The 20,509-nt window shown below is 43.1% G+C and overlaps 2 protein-coding genes across 4 annotated transcripts in view; one reads left to right on the top strand and one right to left on the bottom strand.

Moving 5' to 3' along the window:
- The window catches only part of LOC114643527 (gastrula zinc finger protein XlCGF57.1-like), a 318,307-nt gene that overhangs the window by 137,472 nt on the left and 160,326 nt on the right, over positions 1–20,509 (top strand). The window lies entirely within an intron of this gene.
- LOC114643754 (oocyte zinc finger protein XlCOF6-like) overlaps positions 15,930–20,509 on the bottom strand; it is a 44,381-nt gene continuing 39,801 nt past the window's right edge. The window contains exon 4 of one of the 3 annotated variants that reach the window (XM_051925131.1): positions 15,930–19,440. In XM_051925131.1, the coding sequence (XP_051781091.1) occupies positions 17,826–19,440 (1,615 nt within the window). In that variant the 3' untranslated portion in view covers positions 15,930–17,825. Of the gene's footprint in view, positions 19,790–20,509 lie in introns of all 3 variants that reach the window. The other 2 variants (XM_051925137.1, XM_051925127.1) reach the window with 2 other exon arrangements.

Raw genomic sequence — 20,509 nt, 5'->3', positions numbered from 1 at the left:
CAGTGTCCCCCTGGTTAAGTCATTAGCATTCTTTGGGGTCTGAAGGATTCATTCAGTAGAATATTAGTGAATCGTTCTATTATCGCTCTAATAATCATTAATTAGGACGATGAAACTTATCTCCCCTGGCAGTAGTGTGGATGAATTCAGTCAGTATTGCTATGACTGGATAAAACATTTTAACTTTAAAGTTGTTCCTTTCTCACCACTGCTCATTCGTATCAGGATATTGTCTGAAATAAGTTCAGGTTGGTTTTCCGCAGTAAAGAAATGCCACAGTATCTGAACTCGCCGTGACATGTAAATGTTATTCCATTTATTTAAAGGCTATTGAACATCGCTTATTAATGATAGAGGCCAGCTCTGAGGCCCATCTACCTTACTGTTATCCTTGTTCCTTATTCAGTCACGCGGCTCCTGCAATAAGATGTAAAAGGCAGTGGTGATCGCGGTGCCACCAGCTGAGCACAGGGACATTCAGAATATCCATCTCACTTTGTGTTCTCAGAGTTTCTGATATTCTCAGATCATATAGGCGTATAAGATATATATATATAAAAAAGTACAGCGGTGATGGTTTTATGGCGTGTTTTTTGTCACGCTTTAAATTGGGCTTGTTTTAAAACCTACATATATATGTTTGGTACTATTCTTTTCAGAATTTTTTTAGCTTTAATGTTCTGTTGTTAGATTTTCAATATCAAGAATTCACGTCCCACGAGACTTGAGTTTGTGCCAAGAGATTTAACCACACCCGGGGCCAGAAATAGTTGAACAGCTGCTGTACAGGCTTTTAAATGTTTGAAGTGCCGTGTGAGATGCAGATCGATCAAGCCAGCAGCTGAATGAGCAAAGAGTCCCCGTGGGGTGCGTTCAGCCCCCCTCTTCACAACGCAAAGTGGCTGGCGAGCAAAGTGAGCAGGAGGCAAACCCCTAGTGTGTGTGTGTGTGTGTGTATATATAGTAAAAAAAAAGTTATATGCTTACTCAGATTTTTTTTTTAAATGATAAATGCTGATTTGTGATGCTTTTAATGCAGGAAAAGTATGTATGCTTTTTTATTCATTTGGCAAAAATGAAGACTTGATTTGAATTTTGATAATGGCAGAGCATTTCAATATCCATCCATCCATCCATTTTCCAATCCGCTGAATCCGAACACAGGGTCACGGGGGTCTGCTGGAGCCAATCCCAGCCAACACAGGGCACAAGGCAGGAACCAATCCTGGGCAGGGTGCCAACCCACCGCAGGCATTTCAATATGTTAACCTTATTAACACTTGCTAAGATTGACCTGCCTCGTATATATTTTGGACAGCACTGTAGGATGTGAATCTTTCCCTGACTCTCCATATATTTATATTTTGTTCATTTTCTTACGTTTTTTATTTGTTTTTAACGGTTTCTTTTTTTTAAAAAAAACTTCAGAAATGTTGCCATTTTGTGTCATAGTAGCCACTTCACATCTGTGGTTGCCACAAAAATTGCTCCTGGCAGTTGTGTGAATTAAGTCATCTGTGTGAGAATGGTATACAGACGAGGGTGACAGAAACTGAATAAAAACTTTGCACATTTGCTTTCTTTATTACCATTTTTGATTTCATAGTCTTTCTTCTCTTTCTGATCGCTTTTTGGGTACACTTTGGTCTGGCTGCTCTCAGTCTCTGTTTTCCTGGTTAGTCTCTTGCCTGTTTTAACAACTCCACTTATGGTTCTTCCATTCAATTGTGTTCCACCCCAGCACCACCTTAAGAAGTTGTTTCCACCCCAGCTCCACCTTAACAAATGGTTCTACTCTAGCGCCACCTTAACAAATGGTTCCACCCCGGCGCCACCTTACCAAGTTGGTTCCACCCCAGCTCCACCTTAACAAACTGGTTCTACCCTGGCACCACCTTAACAAGTTGGTTCCAACCCGGAGCCACCTTAACAAGTTAGTTTCACCCCAGCTCCACCTTAACAAGTTGGTTCCACAACAGCGCCACCTTAACAAATTGTTTCCACCCCAGCTCCACCTTAATAAACTGGTTCTACCCTGGCGCCACCTTAACAAGTTGGTTCCACCCCAGCTCCACCTTAATAAACTGGTTCTACCCTGGCGCCACCTTAACAAGTTGTTTCCACCCCAGCTCCACCTTAACATACTGGTTCTACCCTGGCGCCACCTTAACAACTTGGTTCCACCCCAGCTCCACCTTAATAAACTGGTTCTACCCCGGCGCCACCTTAACAAGTTGTTTCCACCCCAGCTCCACCTTAATAAACTGGTTCTACTCTGGCGCCACCTTAACAAGTTGGTTCCACCCCGGCACCACCTTAACAAGTTGGTTCCACCCCGGCACCAACTTAACAAACTGGTTCCACCCCGGCGCCACCTTACCAAATTGGTTGCACTCCGGCGCCACCTTACCATGTTGGTTCCACCCCGGCGCCACCTTACCATGTTGGTTCCACCCCGGCGCCACCTTACTAAGTTGGTTCCACCCCGGCGCCACCTTACCATGTTGGTTCCACCCCGGCGCCACCTTACCAAGTTGGTTCCACCCCGGTGCCACCTTCACTCTGTATTGCAGCGGACAGTACTCCCTTCTCACAGACATAGCGTTGTCTGTTTTAATTCATTTGCCAGGATGTTTCCTGTTTGAAATTTGCACCTTCTCCCCGTGTCTGAGTGGATTTTCCTCCCACATCTCCAAAGGAGTTCATTTTGGTTAACACTAATCCCAGGTTTCCCCTGGGTGTATGGACAGTTGAAGTCAGAATTTTCCACACACTTGGGGTTAATTCCTGAAAACTCCCTTTATAAGCCCTCCACTCATTTTATACTAACACATTATAAATTATCTATGTTGTGCAGGGCAAAAGTCCTTTTTTCCAATAATGTACACAGACCTTGGATTATTTCACTTTTTATTGACTTTATCACAATTCCAGTGAGTCACAAGTTTACATACACTTTGTTAACTGGGCCTTTAAACAGCTCGGAAAATTCCAGAAAATTATGTCAAGCCTTTAGGCAATTAGACAATTAGCTTCTGAGAGTCAATTAGCCTGATTGGAGTCAACATGTGGATGGATGTTAAGGCCGACCATCAAACTGAACTGCCTCTTTGCTGGACATGATGGTAAAAATCAGAAGAAACCAGTCAAGACCTCAGAAACAAATGCTGAAGCTCCACAAATCTGCTTCATCCTTAGGAACAATCACTAAATGTCTGAAGGTTCCACATTAATCTGTACAAACAATAATACACAAGTATAAACACCATGGGACCATCCAGCTGCTCAGGAAGGAGACGCTTTCTGCCTCCTAGAGAAGAATGGACTTTGGCATGACAAGGAAAAAATCAATCCAAGAACGACAGCAGAGGACCTTGTGAAGACACTGGAGGACACGGGTAGACAAGTCTCAATATCCACAGTAAAATGAGTCTGACATCATCATCATCATCATCACCTGAAAGGCTGCTCAGTGAGGAAGAAACCACTGCACCAAAGCTAACATCAAAAATGCAGACTGGAGTTTGCAATGACACCTGGGGGCAGAGACCTAGAGAAATGTCCTCTGGTCTGATGAATTCAAGATCAAACTGTTTGGCCATAATGACCATCATTACGTTTGGAGGAAAAAGGGTGAGGCTTGAAAGGCAAAACACAACATCTCAACTGCCAAGCATGGAGTTGGGAGCATCAGGTATTTGGGGGCTACAGGAGGAACTGGTGCACTTCACAAAAAAGATGGCATCACGATGGAGAGACACTGCAGCAACATCTCAAGAGCTCAGCGAGGAAGCTGAAGCTCAGTCACAAATGGACAAGGACCTCAAGCCGACCTCAAGTTGTGGCAAGGACAACAAGATCAAGGGGTTAGAGTCGCCATCACAAAGTCCTGACCTCAATCCCAACTGAAAAAACGTGTGCAAGCGAGGAGGCCTGCGAGCCTGTCCCAGTTACACCAGTTATGTCTACAGGAATGGGCCAAAATACCAATAACTTATTGTGAGAAGCTGGTGGAAGGCGACCCAAAACATTTAACTTGAGTTAAACAATTTAAAGTCAATGCCACCAAATATGAACAAAGTGTATGGAGACTTGTGACCCACTGGAATTGTGATCTGCTCGATTAAAAAGTGAATTTCTCTGAGCTCGGTGAACATTGTGGGGAAAAATCCATTTTGGCCTTCACAGAGTAGACGTCTTAAACGATACACCGAATGTACAGTTTGTTAGGATGACATCTGAGGAGGGATTGGAAAGTGAAGTTTAAAGAATTCACCCAAAGTGGACGGAAACCTCGGACTTGAAGTGCAGGTCTGCACAATAAACGACTCCCCGTCGGTTTAATGGGTGATGAAACAATGAAATAAAGTTACGATGGGATTCTGTTTAAGCTGTCAAGCCGTATGCCGCCTGCAATCTCAAATTGTACATCTGTAGTTCATTAGCAGTCCACGCGAATGGCACATCATCACCAGGTTTCACTTGTGTTGCTATCTGAACACAAAGGGTAGGAGATGGTTCTGGATTTTTACTGTTTATATCAACAGCAGAGCCAGAATATTCCACAGCGGTGGGCCGCTACACTTCTATGTGCAGGTAACAATTGTTTATTAGGAACAATGTGGGTGCTACGCTGAGATCTTGAGTGCCAGTTTAAGTGGCAAATTAAAACGTTTTCACTTAAGAGTGAGGGTCACTTTAATTTTCATAGTCTGCCCACCAAACCATTTCTGAGAAATGATCCCTGAAAGAGCCTTGAATTTAAAAAGGAGGCAGTGGGATTCTGGGACGATCCTGCAGGATTAACCTCCCTCACCACCCTCCAGTGCCTTTATGGGGTGGGCTTCCTTCTACAAGACCCACCTCCATTGTGGCTGCTGTGCATGTCTTAGCTTGCTGGACAGGAACGTGACTTTTAAAACCTCCACTCCTCCTGTTTTTACTGCTCACAGTCAGGATGAAAGGAACTTTCTGGAGGGTTTTTGGGGGGCTGCAATGACCGGCTGTAGTTCTCACTTTCCCGTCTAAGTGGACATTATGTTTAAATACTTTGAGGCTTCTGCAAGGAGATGCGGTAGTGACAGGGGGCCTCATGTATAAACGGTGTGTACGCACAAAAATGTTGTGTAAGAACGTTTCCAGGCTCAAATCATGATGTACTAAACCTAAACTTGGTGTAAAGCCACACACATTTCCACGGTAGCTCAAACCCTGGCGTATGCAAGTTCTCCGCTTGGTTTTGCAGACTGGCGGCACCCAGCGTCAAAGCAGTGCTACTGTTCCTGTGTGGTTTGCCTTTCTTTTTTAGATCCACATCCCTGACGTGGCTTTATAAATACACTGAAACTAACTGCATATTGTTTATTAGTTTAAGGCATCTAATTGTAATTAACCTGCAGCAATATAATGGTCCAGGGAATGGTCAAACTGTTCTTAATACCATAACTGCTTTAGTGGAACTTCTTTTTCCATATTACTCTCACTGCACCACTTGGAGTATTTATATCACTGTATCTGAGTGTGAATCACAGCTCTACAGCAGCTGATCAGAAAGAGAATTATCGGGATACAGCATCTAGCACACGCTGCCTCAGCCATGCTGTCTATTTGAACTGCCCTCATACGGCAAACGCTTCAGAGTCTTTACTGTTTGGACCTCGCAGTTCAAAAACAGTTTCATCTCAAGAACTATAAACGCACTCAATCAGTCCATCAAGTGCTCCTGGTGGAACTGTTGGTACTTATAAGTACAATCACCTCACTGTAAACTTGCACTACAGTTAGAATGTTACACAACCTGAGCCACTTTATAAAGCGTGTATTTACATATGATGATGATATCATTTTACGATGAAATGCAGCAAAATATGTTTATTACATTATACAGATAAAATGTTAACCTCATTTAAATAATCTATATTGTTAATAATTAACCATGTGAGGACATGCTGCCGCAGTGCTAGTGAGGATCTGGTGCCCTGTTCAGGGATTGTTCCTGCATTGTGTTGTATTCTTGCTGGTGCTGACACGACACTGGAAGGATAGACGGATAGAATAATTAAACATGTACTACGAAGATATTTCAATGTTCCTTAAAAGTTTTGAAGAATCGGCGTTCTAAGCTTACAGATGGCTTCACGTCTATTACAGAGCTGATTGTGTGGCGATTGGGTATTTGGAGAAAGAAAAGTAAGGACAGGAATTGGAGGTTAGTACGTTTGAAAGAGACAGCACTGCTACAATAAAGTATTTCATCGAAGGTCGCACACGGCACAGCAAGCATCTTGCGTGAGACATGAACAATCAATGCGCCACCGTGTTCCCATGTTTAATAACATGCTTTCATTCCTATCATCATGATAATCACATCACGTATACATCTCAGTGTTTTAATTATTCAGTGAGCTGTAATATCACGAATGTAATGGATTATGTGTCCTGTCGGAGGAAGACAAAGCCCAGAAGCACATAGTGATTCACACACACAGAGCACATAGAAGAACAAATACAAAACAAAGCATTTAACGTGCTACTTCAGTTATGATGGGCTTGAGAAACTAGTAAATTAAACGATTTTAAGATGAAGTTTATGATGTTCGATGTGAACGACAAAGTAAACTACGTGATTAAAGTGGAAATTTCGAGATTAAAGTTGACATTTCGTGCTTTTTTCCCACTGTGTGCCTATTTTTTTTGTCTGTACCCTAATAAGCTTTCATATGACACTCAGACGGTGGGCTACGACTCGCCTTTTCACACCGACTTTGATATCTGACAACTTCTTTTTTATTTCGGGCACTGTGCGACTTTGTGAACTTGAGCTTTTGAGTTTCTCCAACACGGTATGTCACTTGATCAACTTCCTTTTGTAGTTTATACCACTGTTTAAACCAACAAATAGTACGTTTTTCCTCGCCTCCACTTGGTATTCGCTGAAATTCTTCTATTTTCCCTTGTACTTTTGCCATTGTCTTTTCACAGAAGGCTATTTATATTGATTTGCATATTCAAAAAGGCGTAATTCTGGGAGGAGCTGGGGCGGGACAGCAGGCACGTGCACGTGCGTTACTTTTCACGCTGACTAGGATTTATTTAGCGGAAGAACGTGAAAGTTTGCGTTTGCACAGATTTATGCATCTGGATATTTTTGTGGGTACGAACATTTCACTTTTGTCTGTACGCCTTGTTTTAGTGTGAATTATACACATGGCGTGATACATGAGGCCTCAGGAGCCTCATAGATAAACACTACATACGCACACAAATGCTCCGTACGCTCGTTTACTCGCACACATCAAGCTGTATTAAAACTTAGCTTGGCATAAAGCTACACACATTCTCGACACAGCCTCACACTGTGTGTCCGCACTTTTCTGTTCGGTTTTGCAGACTGGCGGCACCCAGTGCCAAAGCAGTGCTACAGTTTCACTGTGGTGTCCCTTTCATTTTTACTTTCGCATCAGTGACACAGGATTTATCAAACACATCGAAATTCATTGCATATCATTTGCAAATTTAATTCACTTGATTGTCGGTGGGGTGTAAGAGCGAGGAATTTTTTAACGTAAAAATAAAAAGCAACAAATTTGGCATGTGACACGCGGCTCAAAACGCCCCAAAATTCCTTTTCTAACTAACCGCGGGGATCTGTTTCAGAAAGTTGGATGATCGTGACATCCGGCTAAAGTTACTCAGCAATTACAGAAATGGCTCTAATTCCTTTATAGTAAACCTGAATTTGTGATTAAAGTACAAAATTTTGACTTAAATCTCAAAAATGTCCACTTTAGCCTCGTAGTTCACTTTATCATTAAAGTAGACTGTCGTAAATGTCATCTTAAAACCGACCCAGTTGTTAATCGCTGTGAGCTTCTGAACGGACAGCAACAATCGCCACACACAACACATTACATTTATGATATTCCAGTTTTCTGCACATTTAGAATCCTTAGATTTACAGTGGTGTGAAAAACTATTTGCCCCCTTCCTGATTTCTTATTCTTTTGCATGTTTGTCACACAAAATGTTTCTGATCATCAAACACATTTAACCATTAGTCAAGTATAACACAAGTAAACACAAAATGCAGTTTGTAAATGGTGGTTTTTATTATTTAGGGAGAAAAAAAATCCAAACCTACATGGCCCTGTGTGAAAAAGTAATTGCCCCCTTGTTAAAACATAACCTAACTGTGGTGTATCACACCTGAGTTCAATTTCCGTAGCCACCCCCAGGCCTGATTACTGCCACACCTGTTTCAATCAAGAAATCACTTAAATAGGAGCTGCCTGACACAGAGAAGTAGACCAAAAGCACCTCAAAAGCTAGACATCATGCCAAGATCCAAAGAAATTCAGGAACAAATGAGAACAGAAGTAATTGAGATCTATCAGTCTGGTAAAGGTTATAAAGCCATTTCTAAAGCTTTGGGACTCCAGCGAACCACAGTGAGAGCCATTATCCACAAATGGCAAAAACATGGAACAGTGGTGAACCTTCTCAGGAGTGGCCGGCCGACCAAAATTACTCCAAGAGCGCAGAGACGACTCATCCGAGAGGTCACAAAAGACCCCAGGACAACGTCTAAAGAACTGCAGGCCTCACTTGCCTCAATTAAGGTCAGTGTTCACGACTCCACCATAAGAAAGAGACTGGGCAAAAACGGCCTGCATGGCAGATTTCCAAGACGCAAACCACTGTTAAGCAAAAAGAACATTAGGGCTCGTCTCAATTTTGCTAAGAAACATCTCAATGATTGCCAAGACTTTTGGGAAAATACCTTGTGGACTGATGAGTCAAAAGTTGAACTTTTTGGAAGGCAAATGTCCCGTTGCATCTGGCGTAAAAGGAACACAGCATTTCAGAAAAAGAACATCACACCAACAGTAAAATATGGTGGTGGTAGTGTGATGGTCTGGGGTTGTTTTGCTGCTTCAGGACCTGGAAGGCTTGCTGTGATAGATGGAACCATGAATTCTACTGTCTACCAAAAAATCCTGAAGGAGAATGTCCCGCCATCTGTTCGTCAACTCAAGCTGAAGCGATCTTGGGTGCTGCAACAGGACAATGACCCAAAACACACCAGCAAATCCACCTCTGAATGGCTGAAGAAAAACAAAATGAAGACTTTGGAGTGGCCTAGTCAAAGTCCTGACCTGAATCCAATTGAGATGCTATGGCATGACCTTAAAAAGGCGGTTCATGCTAGAAAACCCTCAAATAAAGCTGAATTACAACAATTTTGCAAAGATGAGTGAGCCAAAATTCCTCCAGAGCGCTGTAAAAGACTCATTGCAAGTTATCGCAAACGCTTGATTGCAGTTATTGCTGCTAAGGGTGGCCCAACCAGTTATTAGGTTCAGGGGGCAATTACTTTTTCACACAGGGCCAGGTAGGTTTGGATTTTTTTTTCTCCCTAAATAATAAAAACCACCATTTACAAACTGCATTTTGTGTTTACTTGTGTTATATTTGACTAATGGTTAAATGTGTTTGATGATCAGAAATATTTTGTGTGACAAACATGCAAAAGAATAAGAAATCAGGAAGGGGGCAAATAGTTTTTCACACCACTGTATACTGGATATCACTTTCATGATGAAATGCATTAAAGTATGCATGTTACATTCTACAGATAATAATAATAATTACACATGTGGGGGTGGCACGGTGGCAGAGCGGTAGCGCTGCTGCCTCTCACGGAGTCACGTCGCTGGTGTTCCCTGCCAGGAGTTTGCGTGTTTTCCTGCTGGGTTTCCACAGTGGGCTCCTGGTTTTCTTCCAAAGACATGAAGGTTTGGGAATTTGGTGACGATAAAGTGACGCCTGTGTATGTGAGTGCTTGTATTCACCTTGCGATGAGCTGATGCCCCCTCCCGGGATTGTGTTTCTGTCTCGCGCCTGATGCTTGCTGGAATGGACACATCCCTGGATTGATGGATGTGATCATTAAACATCCTTTTCAGTGATATTGTGGCAAAGGTGTCCTCAGAATTTAATGGGTGTTTCAGGTAATTTACAACACAGCAAAGCCGAACGTTTTCTCACCGTGATGATATCTCGCACTGCCACGTGGTGGAATCTTCCAGATTTACGTAAAGTATGCGCGCCAAGTATGAACAGCACAACGCTTGCGTCGCAGTAGCGTCCGCTGCAGTACACGTTGCGTCACGTGAAGTATAAACCTGACCGAAGAAGGGCCAACGCGCTTGCTTTTGAGCCAAAGATCCGCAACCGATCAGCTGACCAAATCGGCTTCAAGGTGTGGCGATGCCAGTGACGTCACGGTGTCGCGCTGCCACATAAAGATAATGTTTTCTGCTGTCGATCGGGTGTTGTGGGGAACATTCTTACAGCTAGAGATTGACAGCGGTGCCCCAGAGGCGGAACTTCCGGTTTTACTGGTTTTTTTTGCATAAAGCGCGCCGTTTTAAAGAGTGAAGGAGGGAGGAGGAAAAGGGTGAAAGAAGAGCATCAGATAATTAAAATACAGATCAGCTACTGCACTGGCCATGTAGAAAGCCTAGGTGCTCCTACAGTACTGTCAGAAGGTGGAAGGTCTTCTTTTTATCGGGGAATCGAACGTTCCGCTATTTCCTACGGACTCTGGTGAGCTATTAAAAAGGACTTACTATATTTTATCATGGCGCAAGACTGACTGTATGTCTTTAATGACGAAGAGGTGATTGTGCTTATAGTCCGCAATTTTCAGGACTCCTCGTCTGCCTGCCTGCCGGCAGTTGCGTGGCAGAACAGTAGACAATCTGTGGAGCTATTTATCATCTCTGGAAGGGGAACTGAGGGAATGAATATTGTTGTTGTGTATATATATATATATGTATATGTGTGTGGCGCTGCAATATAAGGGTTATTTCAGGGTGGCGGGGTGCATGTGTAAGGGATTGTATTTCTTTTTGCTGTTTATTTGATGTAATGCAAGTATAGATATTGACTATAGTTTTTGTGGGCTATAAATGTATTGGTATTAAGGAACTGTTTTGAGTAGAATAACGGGTATACGGGAAATTTATCGGGGTGTGATACTGGCCTATCCTTTTATCATCTGCCGTCACCTAGGACAGATTAGTGGTAGCAATCGTCTCAGGTTAGCGCTCGAGACGAATTGTTACAACGGTGCTAGCATGCCTGACGTGACCGGCGCATTTGCAACAAGCCTAGAAGCGGCACTTGGAAAGCTCGACACGTCAGGATCGCTAGGTCGTTCACTGGTACGGGGTACAGTAAAATTCTCATTTGCTCATGCTAATCCACAGGCAGCCTGTCGCCACTCGAGTATCAGTAGCAAATGTGAAAGGTGCTACATAATGTAGAGAGATACGTGAAAGGTATAACGGGTTTATGTTCTCCTTATCATCTTGTGTGCAGAATAGAGTGAAATTCTTACTTGATGTGCTAATCTGGTGATTCCCAATCTTTTTTAAGTTAAGGTCCTCCAAAACGTTGTACCACCTGGCCAAGGCCCCCCACTTATATGTGCACTTTTCTGATAAGCACAGCGTGATCTTAGATCTTGGGGACTCCTAACAGTAGTCACACGACATGATTTCTTTAAGTGTTAACCAAAGTACAGCAGACCTTGGCCACATACGAGATCAGATGTCACGCCGTATCCTAGGCTAGAAATATCCTGACGTAGGCCTACTTTTATGCAACAGCTGAACGTTTCAAATTATGTTTATTTAAAAACTATCTGAAGCAATTTAAAGGCCATCTTTAAAATTGGAAAGGATTTTTTAAGAACATCAACCTCGAAAGAACGGCCTGTATAGGTGGGTGTCCCGGCTGGGACTGAACAGGAATCCTTACCCAGCCAGGAGGCAATTAGGATGGAAGGGCAGGGCAAGGCAGCTTACTGGCACCTTCCCCAAGACACTGGAGGGCAACCTACCCAGACTACAACCCCCATACGGATTTCTGCAGGGCATGCTGGGTGCTGTAGTCTCATGGGTCAGCTCTGTTGGGTTGTGTGGGGTCCTGGGATCAGGAATCCCCCCTTGTGGGGCTTCAGAACTATCCAGAAGTGCTTACGAGATAAAATACTGCTTGTGAGATAAAATACACAGCCCCACTTCAACCCGGAAGCCAGATTCAGGAGGAGGAGGAGGAAGAGGATGAAACTTGCTGAGAAGATTGGAGAAGGAAAAAGAGAGTGCTGTTTATTAGTGTGGTGACTGTGCTGTGGGAAACACTTACTCTGTAAAGGTTTCACGCAATAAAGCCCCTATTTATTGGAGAACTTGTGTCCAGGCCTGTTGTGATGGGAGTTTGGGGAGCTGCATCGCCCCCTAGGAACCACACCCCGATTTCGGAAATCCTTGTGCTAATCAGCATGCAGCTCACTGCCACTCTCCAGTACCATAAATGATGAGTATAACGTCCCAAGTTCAAAACTTGTGACCTCCTTACTAGGAACTTTAAAGCTGTAGACGTCACCTGAGGGCGTTTCATTCACACGTTTGTACACTCAGACATGTGGTATGGTATCTGCACCAGGTCTCCTCCAGATAGAAACTGCTGCCGTTTCTTCAGTGGTTACCATTTCCTTCATTTGTGTGTTTTAATCTTCTTTCTGAAATTTGTTATTTGTTATTGTTCCCTCGAGTGTCTTCCTATCTGTTTCTCCAGAAGGTTTCAAGTTTTTGTTTCTTCTGGTCAAGTACTTGCTTCTACCGGACATTCTATAAAACATTCTTGGGTTGTCCCTGACTTATCTGGTCTACACCTCTTTTCCTTTCACTCCTTAACTTTTGAGCGTCTACCAGAAATGGGAGTTTGTTGTTGGCTAGTGTGGAGTTCAACCATCATGGTGTTAATATACAATACTGTAGCCCTTTGTCAAGTGGCTATTAATTAATGCACTCATTATGAATTTATGCCTGGTGTTTAAATAGTTTATTCCACCAGCTTGACACAATGGTTGTCACAACTCTTTCATCAATGACAAAATAAGGGTGCAGATCTCTTTATCTACTTAACCTCTATGGCAGCGTTTCTCAACCTTTAAGTATTTGTGACCCAAATTTTCGGAACAGTTGTAATCGCGCCCCCCTAACGTTTTTTTAAAACCCTAATAAAATTTATTCCTATATTTTTTGCTGCCGCTACAAGTTTAAAATTTTCCTACGAATAGCAAAATTATGCCACATATGGCAACATTCGCACCCCCAACATTTGAGAACCGCTGCTCTATGGCATTAAAGCCTGAGCCTGACTTGAAATTCTAGGCAATTATATGTATTGAGACACTTTACATTGTTAAGCCCCTAATAATTCTCAGGGCAGTATTCTGATTCCATCTAGTGGATGAAATAACATATTGGGGAGGGGGAAGCATTTCCATAGCAAAGAAATATTCTAAGGTAATTCATCAATATTCATGATTGAGACGGAGCCTTTAACAAAAAGCACAATGGCAAATGAAGTTGTAACGGCAGTTTTAGAGCAAACTGAAAATGAACCATTGTTCAGCTTGACGACATGAAGTGGTCGCCAGAAGTTGATGCTGTATGACTGAACCTCCGTGATATGCCTGGTGAAGTCAGTTGTGTGAAACTCTTCCATGGTATGATAGTTGTTCCATGACAAAAAAAAAAAAACTGGAAAATGATTCCAGTCAGGTGGAGGACAAGAATGAAATGAGCCCACGAAGCTCCGTTCACAATGCAGCAACTGTCGGTCATGTCAGGGGGGATGTGGAAAGCCCTAAGCTTTATGGTGCAGTACCCTATAATAACACACGGGGGCGCAATAATCACGTAGAGCGGGCACTGACATTCTACTCTCACATATGCAAGCAACAAAAACGGTGCGAAAAGAAAAACACGCGTCCACTGTCCCTGTTGTGTCGTCTCAAAACGTATCACATGGAGGATGCGCAGTAAACCTGCATCGGGGCAGCAGTCAACACGAGACAAGACCCTTTCGACTGGCTCTAGGTTGACATTTAGATTTTCACATTTTATTATTATTATTTTTTTTTAACAATAACGTTTTGTTGAAAACAACTCGGTGTTTTAGGCTCATTTTTCTGAACGTTAACATAAAGATAAAGAGGTTACACATTAATTTTACTCTTAATTTATGAGTTGACAATAAGTTAAAAATAATAATAATAATACTTGCAGTGGGTTGGCACCCTGCCCGGGATTGGTTCCTGCCTTGTGCCCTGTGTTGGCTGGGATTGGCTCCAGCAGACCCCCGTGACCCTGTGTTCGGATTCAGCGGGTTGGAAAATGGATGGATAATAATACTTAATGTAGTATTTGAGTTAGCATTTTACTTACCTTGCAAAAAAAAAAAAAGACAATACACTATGATTCTGGCTAATAGTCACCTTTTAAATGTTGCCTCAGTGGTTAGGAGGTGCAACGTTTTGGTGGGCCTTACCTTAAAGAAGAGTGGGAATCCGCAGATTAGGACATCACGTAAGAATTTCACTATATGTACTCTGATCACAAGACAAGAAGGACGACATGAAGCCGTTATATAATGCCTTTCACGTATGTCTCTACATCGTGTAGCACCTTTCACAGGTTCTATTCAATAAGGGCGCGCACAAAAAGGCGACCTTCAAAGGGGCGACCTCAATTGAGCGCCGAATAAAGGCGCGCGTAAATAAAGGCGAGCTTCAAAAGGATGACCTTCGGAGCGAATTAAATTAATTGTCCTTGATTATGCTAATAGACCGCATCTCGAATATCTACGTGGCATTGCACATAATCTACAGCTTCAAGTGTAACTTGCTTTCACCTTTTTATACATTCAGTCATTGCCTTAATCTAATTTTCTGTAATTTTGAAAACAAGGAAATATAGAGAGCTTTAGAAATAGTTCGTTAGAAGTTCATGCATTAATTAATTGGATGTTTTAATATTCTTGCTTTCACCTTTTTATACGTTCAATCATTGCCTTTATCTAATAAATTTTCTGTAATTTTGTTGCATTTGCCTTTATTCGCTGCGCCCAATTGACGTCATCCTTTTGAAGCGCTCCTTTATTTGCGCGCGCATTTATTATTATATCATGGACATGCTGCCTGTGGATTAGCATGTGCAGGTAAGACTTGTACTGTACCCTGTAACAGTGAACGGCCGAGCGAGCCTGACGTGTCGACACCGTGTGGGGCTTTCAAAGTGCAGATGTGTCTTCGCTTCCAGGGGGTTTCAAATGCGCCCGTCACGTAATCATGAGGCACATGTGATTATAATTGAGATGGGAAAATCATAGCGAAGCGTCGAAGCTTGTGTCAGTCAATCTGAAGTGTAGCGAGTCGAATCACGGTGTCGGAGCTGGGGGCGAAACGCCGCTGTCACGTGACCCGTGACGTTTGAAGCTTCGAACGTCATCAGTGCTTCACAGCGCGCGTTATTGGTTTGACAGCTGTGGCGCTAAATGAGCAGGTAACCCATCGAGCGCTTTGAGTAGTGAGAAAAGCGCTATATGAATGCAAAGAATTATTATATAAAATGCATCATTCTTATTCAACAATGTTGGGTTGTGAGGAGAGAGAGAGAGATTTGGAGAGCGGAAAACGGCGTTCAACAGTTAAATAGTATAAATGGACAAGGACCTTAGCAGAATGAAATGAACACAGACTTTTCTGTCCTTTTATTGATGACATGAGGCTGAAACAGCGAGCGCTGCTTCACTTGCGCTCTTGATATGCTTGCCTTGACCTCAGTTAACCAGCAGATGTCGCTGTTCATACTGGGGTGAGGCTTCAAAGCTTTGAATCTTTTTCGGCACAAATAGAAAGAAAACCTCAAAGCTTCACGGGGCTTCATTTTCCCCATCACTGGGTTATAATAAAACCTCAGAGGGCTAAAGAGCTCTCTTAGCATGTGCTACATGAATAATATTTTATATGCAACCTCTTCAGCGAGGCCCTTAACCTGCAATTGCTTCCTCCAGGGTATGGCGTTAATCTGCGTCCAGCCCAGCAAATCAAGTCCTCCGACCTGCTGGGAACACTTGGGGACTGGTGGCAGCATTGGCCCTCCAGCGACTGTGTCACGCGCTACACTTGGGTCCCAATCCCGGTGGTTTGTCGTATGGTGGGCACGGCGACACACTATCAGCGCATGCACCCAACCTGTCACACACGTTTCAGAATAAAAACCTCAAAAGCTGAATATTCAGACAGCCTTGCCGTCACTTTGGACTCCGAGGCCAGGTTCCAGCAAGTGTCTGCAGAAAAGGGATAAACTTTTTCAACATGAATCCTCGTGAGGGTAAAGTCAAAAGATCAAGATGTGGTTTACAATAATTAACCGTTTCTTAATCAGCAAACTCAAAGTGATATACAGTAATAAAAATATTTACAAGTATATGGTAGATAATGGCAAAGAACACAGAGATGCATTCTGGGAGACTCTGCCCTACAATTTTCCAACTTGATTATCGTGACCAGTCTTCTTATACCACCCTAGGTAAGTTATCTGATGAATCTGGATTACCGTCTGAAGACAAATCCCACCCTGTCAACAGATGTTACAGTGACACCTCAGCAGATCAGCGGCGATCACATGGAATAAAGTCGAGACTCCCCGACTCGAGGGATGGTGCAGCTGAACTTGACTCTGATGTCAGAAAACAATAAAAAGGGTTCAATCAAACAGTTCACCTTGGGGAAGGCCAAAGGGATAATAAGTGAACTCTTCCTTGAGAGTCTTTCCAGGGAGACATTTATTTATTGCCCAGGCTCCCATTGTGGTTTATCCGAACACAGCGACTGGTTTCCCAGTGGATCGAACCTGCTTTCTTGCTCTCTGATGTGTAGATAAGGCTACTTCTAATGCAATGCTTAGGACAGACATCTGCACTCGGGTCAATTATGGTGGGTCGAACAGCCACTGAAACTGCAGCATCGTAGCGTATTTAGCCAGGACTTTGATTTCATACGCTCCATCTACTGTACGTTTTGATTCATGACACTTCCTATAAAGATTCTCTCTCTTTTTTCTCCTATTCATCTCCTGCATGATCAATAATAGTTTTGTCAGTTTCTCCTGACTTTGATATTCTTTTGCTCCGTCCCTTTAGAAGTGACAGCACTGAGCCGGTCGAGTGTCATGTCCGTTATAAACCATTAGGTTTGCTTGATTTCAATTGTGGCCTTGTTGAGCTTATCTATGATATCACATACAGCGTTGTTTAGTGCTATTCCTGGTAACATCTCTCTTCTATAGATTTCTGGGTACTTGTCCATATCGACAAGGTCCGGGCGCTATTCTTTAATTCCCCCATCTTCTATTGAGGAGGTCTTGCCCACTTCTTCACCGGGTATTTGCTTTAGGTGCTTTATTCATTTTAGAGTTTGGGCGAGTTTCTGCAGATGTTCTCACTGATTTTTGAATTTCTGGGCCTTCTGCTTCATTAATATTAGCACTTTCAGTCTATTATACTTCCACCCCATTCCATTTTTACTTCTTTCATACCTTTATAGGGCATTCCACTTTTGGGTGATAATCTATTCCAAGTGTATCCATTCATATTTGGGCATTCTTTTTAAATATGACCCTTTTCTCTTTTTACTTAATTTGTTTGTTATTAGTATTAATGCCACCTCACAACAAATGTTCTCTTCATCCCGTCAGTGTTCATTACTATTGGAGCTTTCCCTTTCTACACATATTTCTTTTGCTGCTCATTGGAGATATTCTGAACTTCTCTTAAAAGTAGTGAAATTAGAGATTCGGTATTTTAATCAAGTCTGGAAATCAAGAGAACTTTGAGATTCCAGTTTTATGTGAGCCTACCTTTTCAGCTGGAAATTCTGGTTTGGCTGCGTGATCTCCTCTTTATCTTCAATTTACCACTGCACAGTCTTCAGCACTCGTTATTTCTTGGCCAGGTTGACCTTTTGGGGCCTGATCTGTGTGAGTTCTCATGTGGTTGTTATGATTTCTCCTGTAACAAAATCCTTTGCCACACTTCAAACAGCTGTATGGGTTCTCCCCAGCATGAATTCTTGAGTGGTTCTCGAGACGCTGCCTTCTTGAAAATTGCTTTCCGCATTCAGAACAGCAGTAAGGTTTCTCACCAGTGTGAATTATTGTGTGGCTCTCCAGATTGCCCTTTTGTGAAAATCGCTTTCCACATTCAAAACAGCCATAAGGTTTCTCTCCTGTGTGAATTCTTGCATGGCTCTTTAGATAGTTCCTTCTCGAAAATTGCTTGCCACATTCAGAACAGAAATACGGCTTCTCGCCTGTGTGACTTCGCATGTGCCTGTTAAGGACTCCCCCACTGGAAAATCGCTTTCCACATTCTGAGCAGCCATATGGCCTCTCTCCTGTGTGAGTTATCATGTGGCTCTTGCAGCCACTCTTGCAAGAGAATTGTTTGCCACATTCACTACAGGAATACGGTTTCTCTCCAGTATGAACTCTTTTGTGGATTTCAAGATGGTCCCTTTTAGAAAATCGTTTCCCACATTCATCACAGCAGTAGGGTTTCTCCCCAATATGAATTTTTTTGTGTTTATGAAGATGACCCCTTGTTGAAAAACATTCGCCGCACTCTGAACAAGAGTGAGGCTTCTCTCCACTGTGAATTTTCATGTGTTTGTCAAGATTTCTCCTGTCACAGAATCTTTTGCCACATTCTAAACAGCCATATGGTTTGTCTCCAGTATGAATTGTCAAGTGGCTCTTGAGACGCTGCTGTTTTGAAAATTGCTTTCCACATTCAGAACAGCCGTACGGCTTCTCTCCAGTATGAGTCCTCATGTGGGAGATAAGGCTGCTCCTTTCCGAAAAACCTTTTGCACATTCAGAGCAACAATAGGGTTTCTCTCCAGTGTGAATTTTCACATGCCTATTAAGAGTTCCCCTGTTGGAGAATCCTTTGCCACATTCTGAACAGCAATATGGCTTCTGTCCAGTGTGGGTTGTCATGTGGTTCCTCCAGCTGCTTTTCTCCGAGAAACGTTTGCCACATTCACAACAGGAATACGGTTTCTCTCCAGTATGAACTCTTTTGTGGGCTTCAAGTTTGGCTCGTTGTGAGAATCTCTTTCCACATTCTGTACAGTCGTATGGCTTCTCCCCAGTGTGAATTGTCATGTGTCCCTCAAGACGCTGCCTCTTTGAAAATCTCTTTCCACATTCAGAGCAACTGTATGGTTTGTCACCGGTGTGAGTTGGCATGTGGGAGTTGAGACTGCTCTTTTCAGAGAATCCCTTTCCGCATTCCAAACAAGAATACGGCTTCTCTCCTGTGTGAATTCTCATGTGTCTTTTAAGGACTCCTCCACTGGAGAATCCTTTGCCACATTCCGAACAGGAATACGGCTTCTCTCCAGTGTGAGTTCTCATGTGGCTCTTATAGCTGCTGTTGAAAATGAACTCTTTTCCACATTCAGAACAGCAATAGGGCTTCTTTCCACTATGCACTCTTTTGTGGGTTTCAAGTTTGGCTCTTTGTAAAAATCGTTTTCCACACTCAGAGCAGGTATATGGCCTTTTACTTGTACGGTTCCTCTGATTAGCTTTATCTTTCGATTGATATTTCAGACTTTTTCTTTGCTGTTGGTGGACAGGCAGGGCATTGGAGTGTGTTTCATCTACCTGTTGTTGAGTGTTAATTGTGTCAATCCTTGTTAGTTTCACGACAGGCAGAGCACTTAACTGTAAGGAGGATATTGTCAAAGTCTCTGATCCAGAGCTTGATTTCTTCATGTTTTTGTCATCCGGTTTCTGTTGTTGGTTGTCCTGATGTGAAGTCTCAACAGATAAAGACGGGGAAAACCTGGGACTCTGTGGTGCACCTGCAGGAATACATAAATGTACAATTGTAAATGACTATGAGAAGTTGTTGAACTGTTAAAGAACTGTTATGCCAGGGTGCTGTTTGTGGACTACAGCTCTGCATTTAACACCGTCATTCCATCACAACTCATCGCTAAACTCCTGGATCTGGGGCTTAGCTCTTCACTGTGCAACTGGGTACTGGACTTCCTCACCAGCAGACCTCAGCAAGTGCATATTGGTGGAAAAACCTCCTCCATCATCACCATCAACACTGGCACCCCGCAGGGCAGTGTGCTGAGCCCCCTGCTTTACTCGCTCTACACCCATGACTGCGTAGCTAAGTACAGCTCTAACACCGTCCTCAAGTTTGCCAACGATATCACTGTAATAGGTCTGATCAGCGAGGACGATGAGACGGCCTACAGGGAGGAGGTCAGACTCCTGGCAGAATGGTGTCAGGACAACAACCTCACCCTTAACGTTAGCAAAACTAAGGAGATGATTGTGGATTTCCACAAACTGGCAACACAGCACAGCCCCATCTACATTGGAGGTGAGGCTGTGGAGCAGGTCAGCAACTTTAGGTTCCTTGGAGTCACCCTCACTGATGACCTTAAATGGTCAAGTCACACTGTGGCAGTAGAAAGCCCAACAATGCCTCTACTTCCTTAGGAGACTGAGTAAGGCCCGGATGTCCACCACAACCCTGTGCAGGTGTACTGTGGAATCCATCCTGA

Source organism: Erpetoichthys calabaricus, chromosome 1 (genome assembly GCF_900747795.2).
Source record: "Erpetoichthys calabaricus chromosome 1, fErpCal1.3, whole genome shotgun sequence".
Lineage (NCBI taxonomy): Eukaryota > Metazoa > Chordata > Cladistia > Polypteriformes > Polypteridae > Erpetoichthys > Erpetoichthys calabaricus.
Note: the sequence above shows the minus strand (reverse complement) of the source record. Positions and strands in the feature narration are given on the sequence as shown.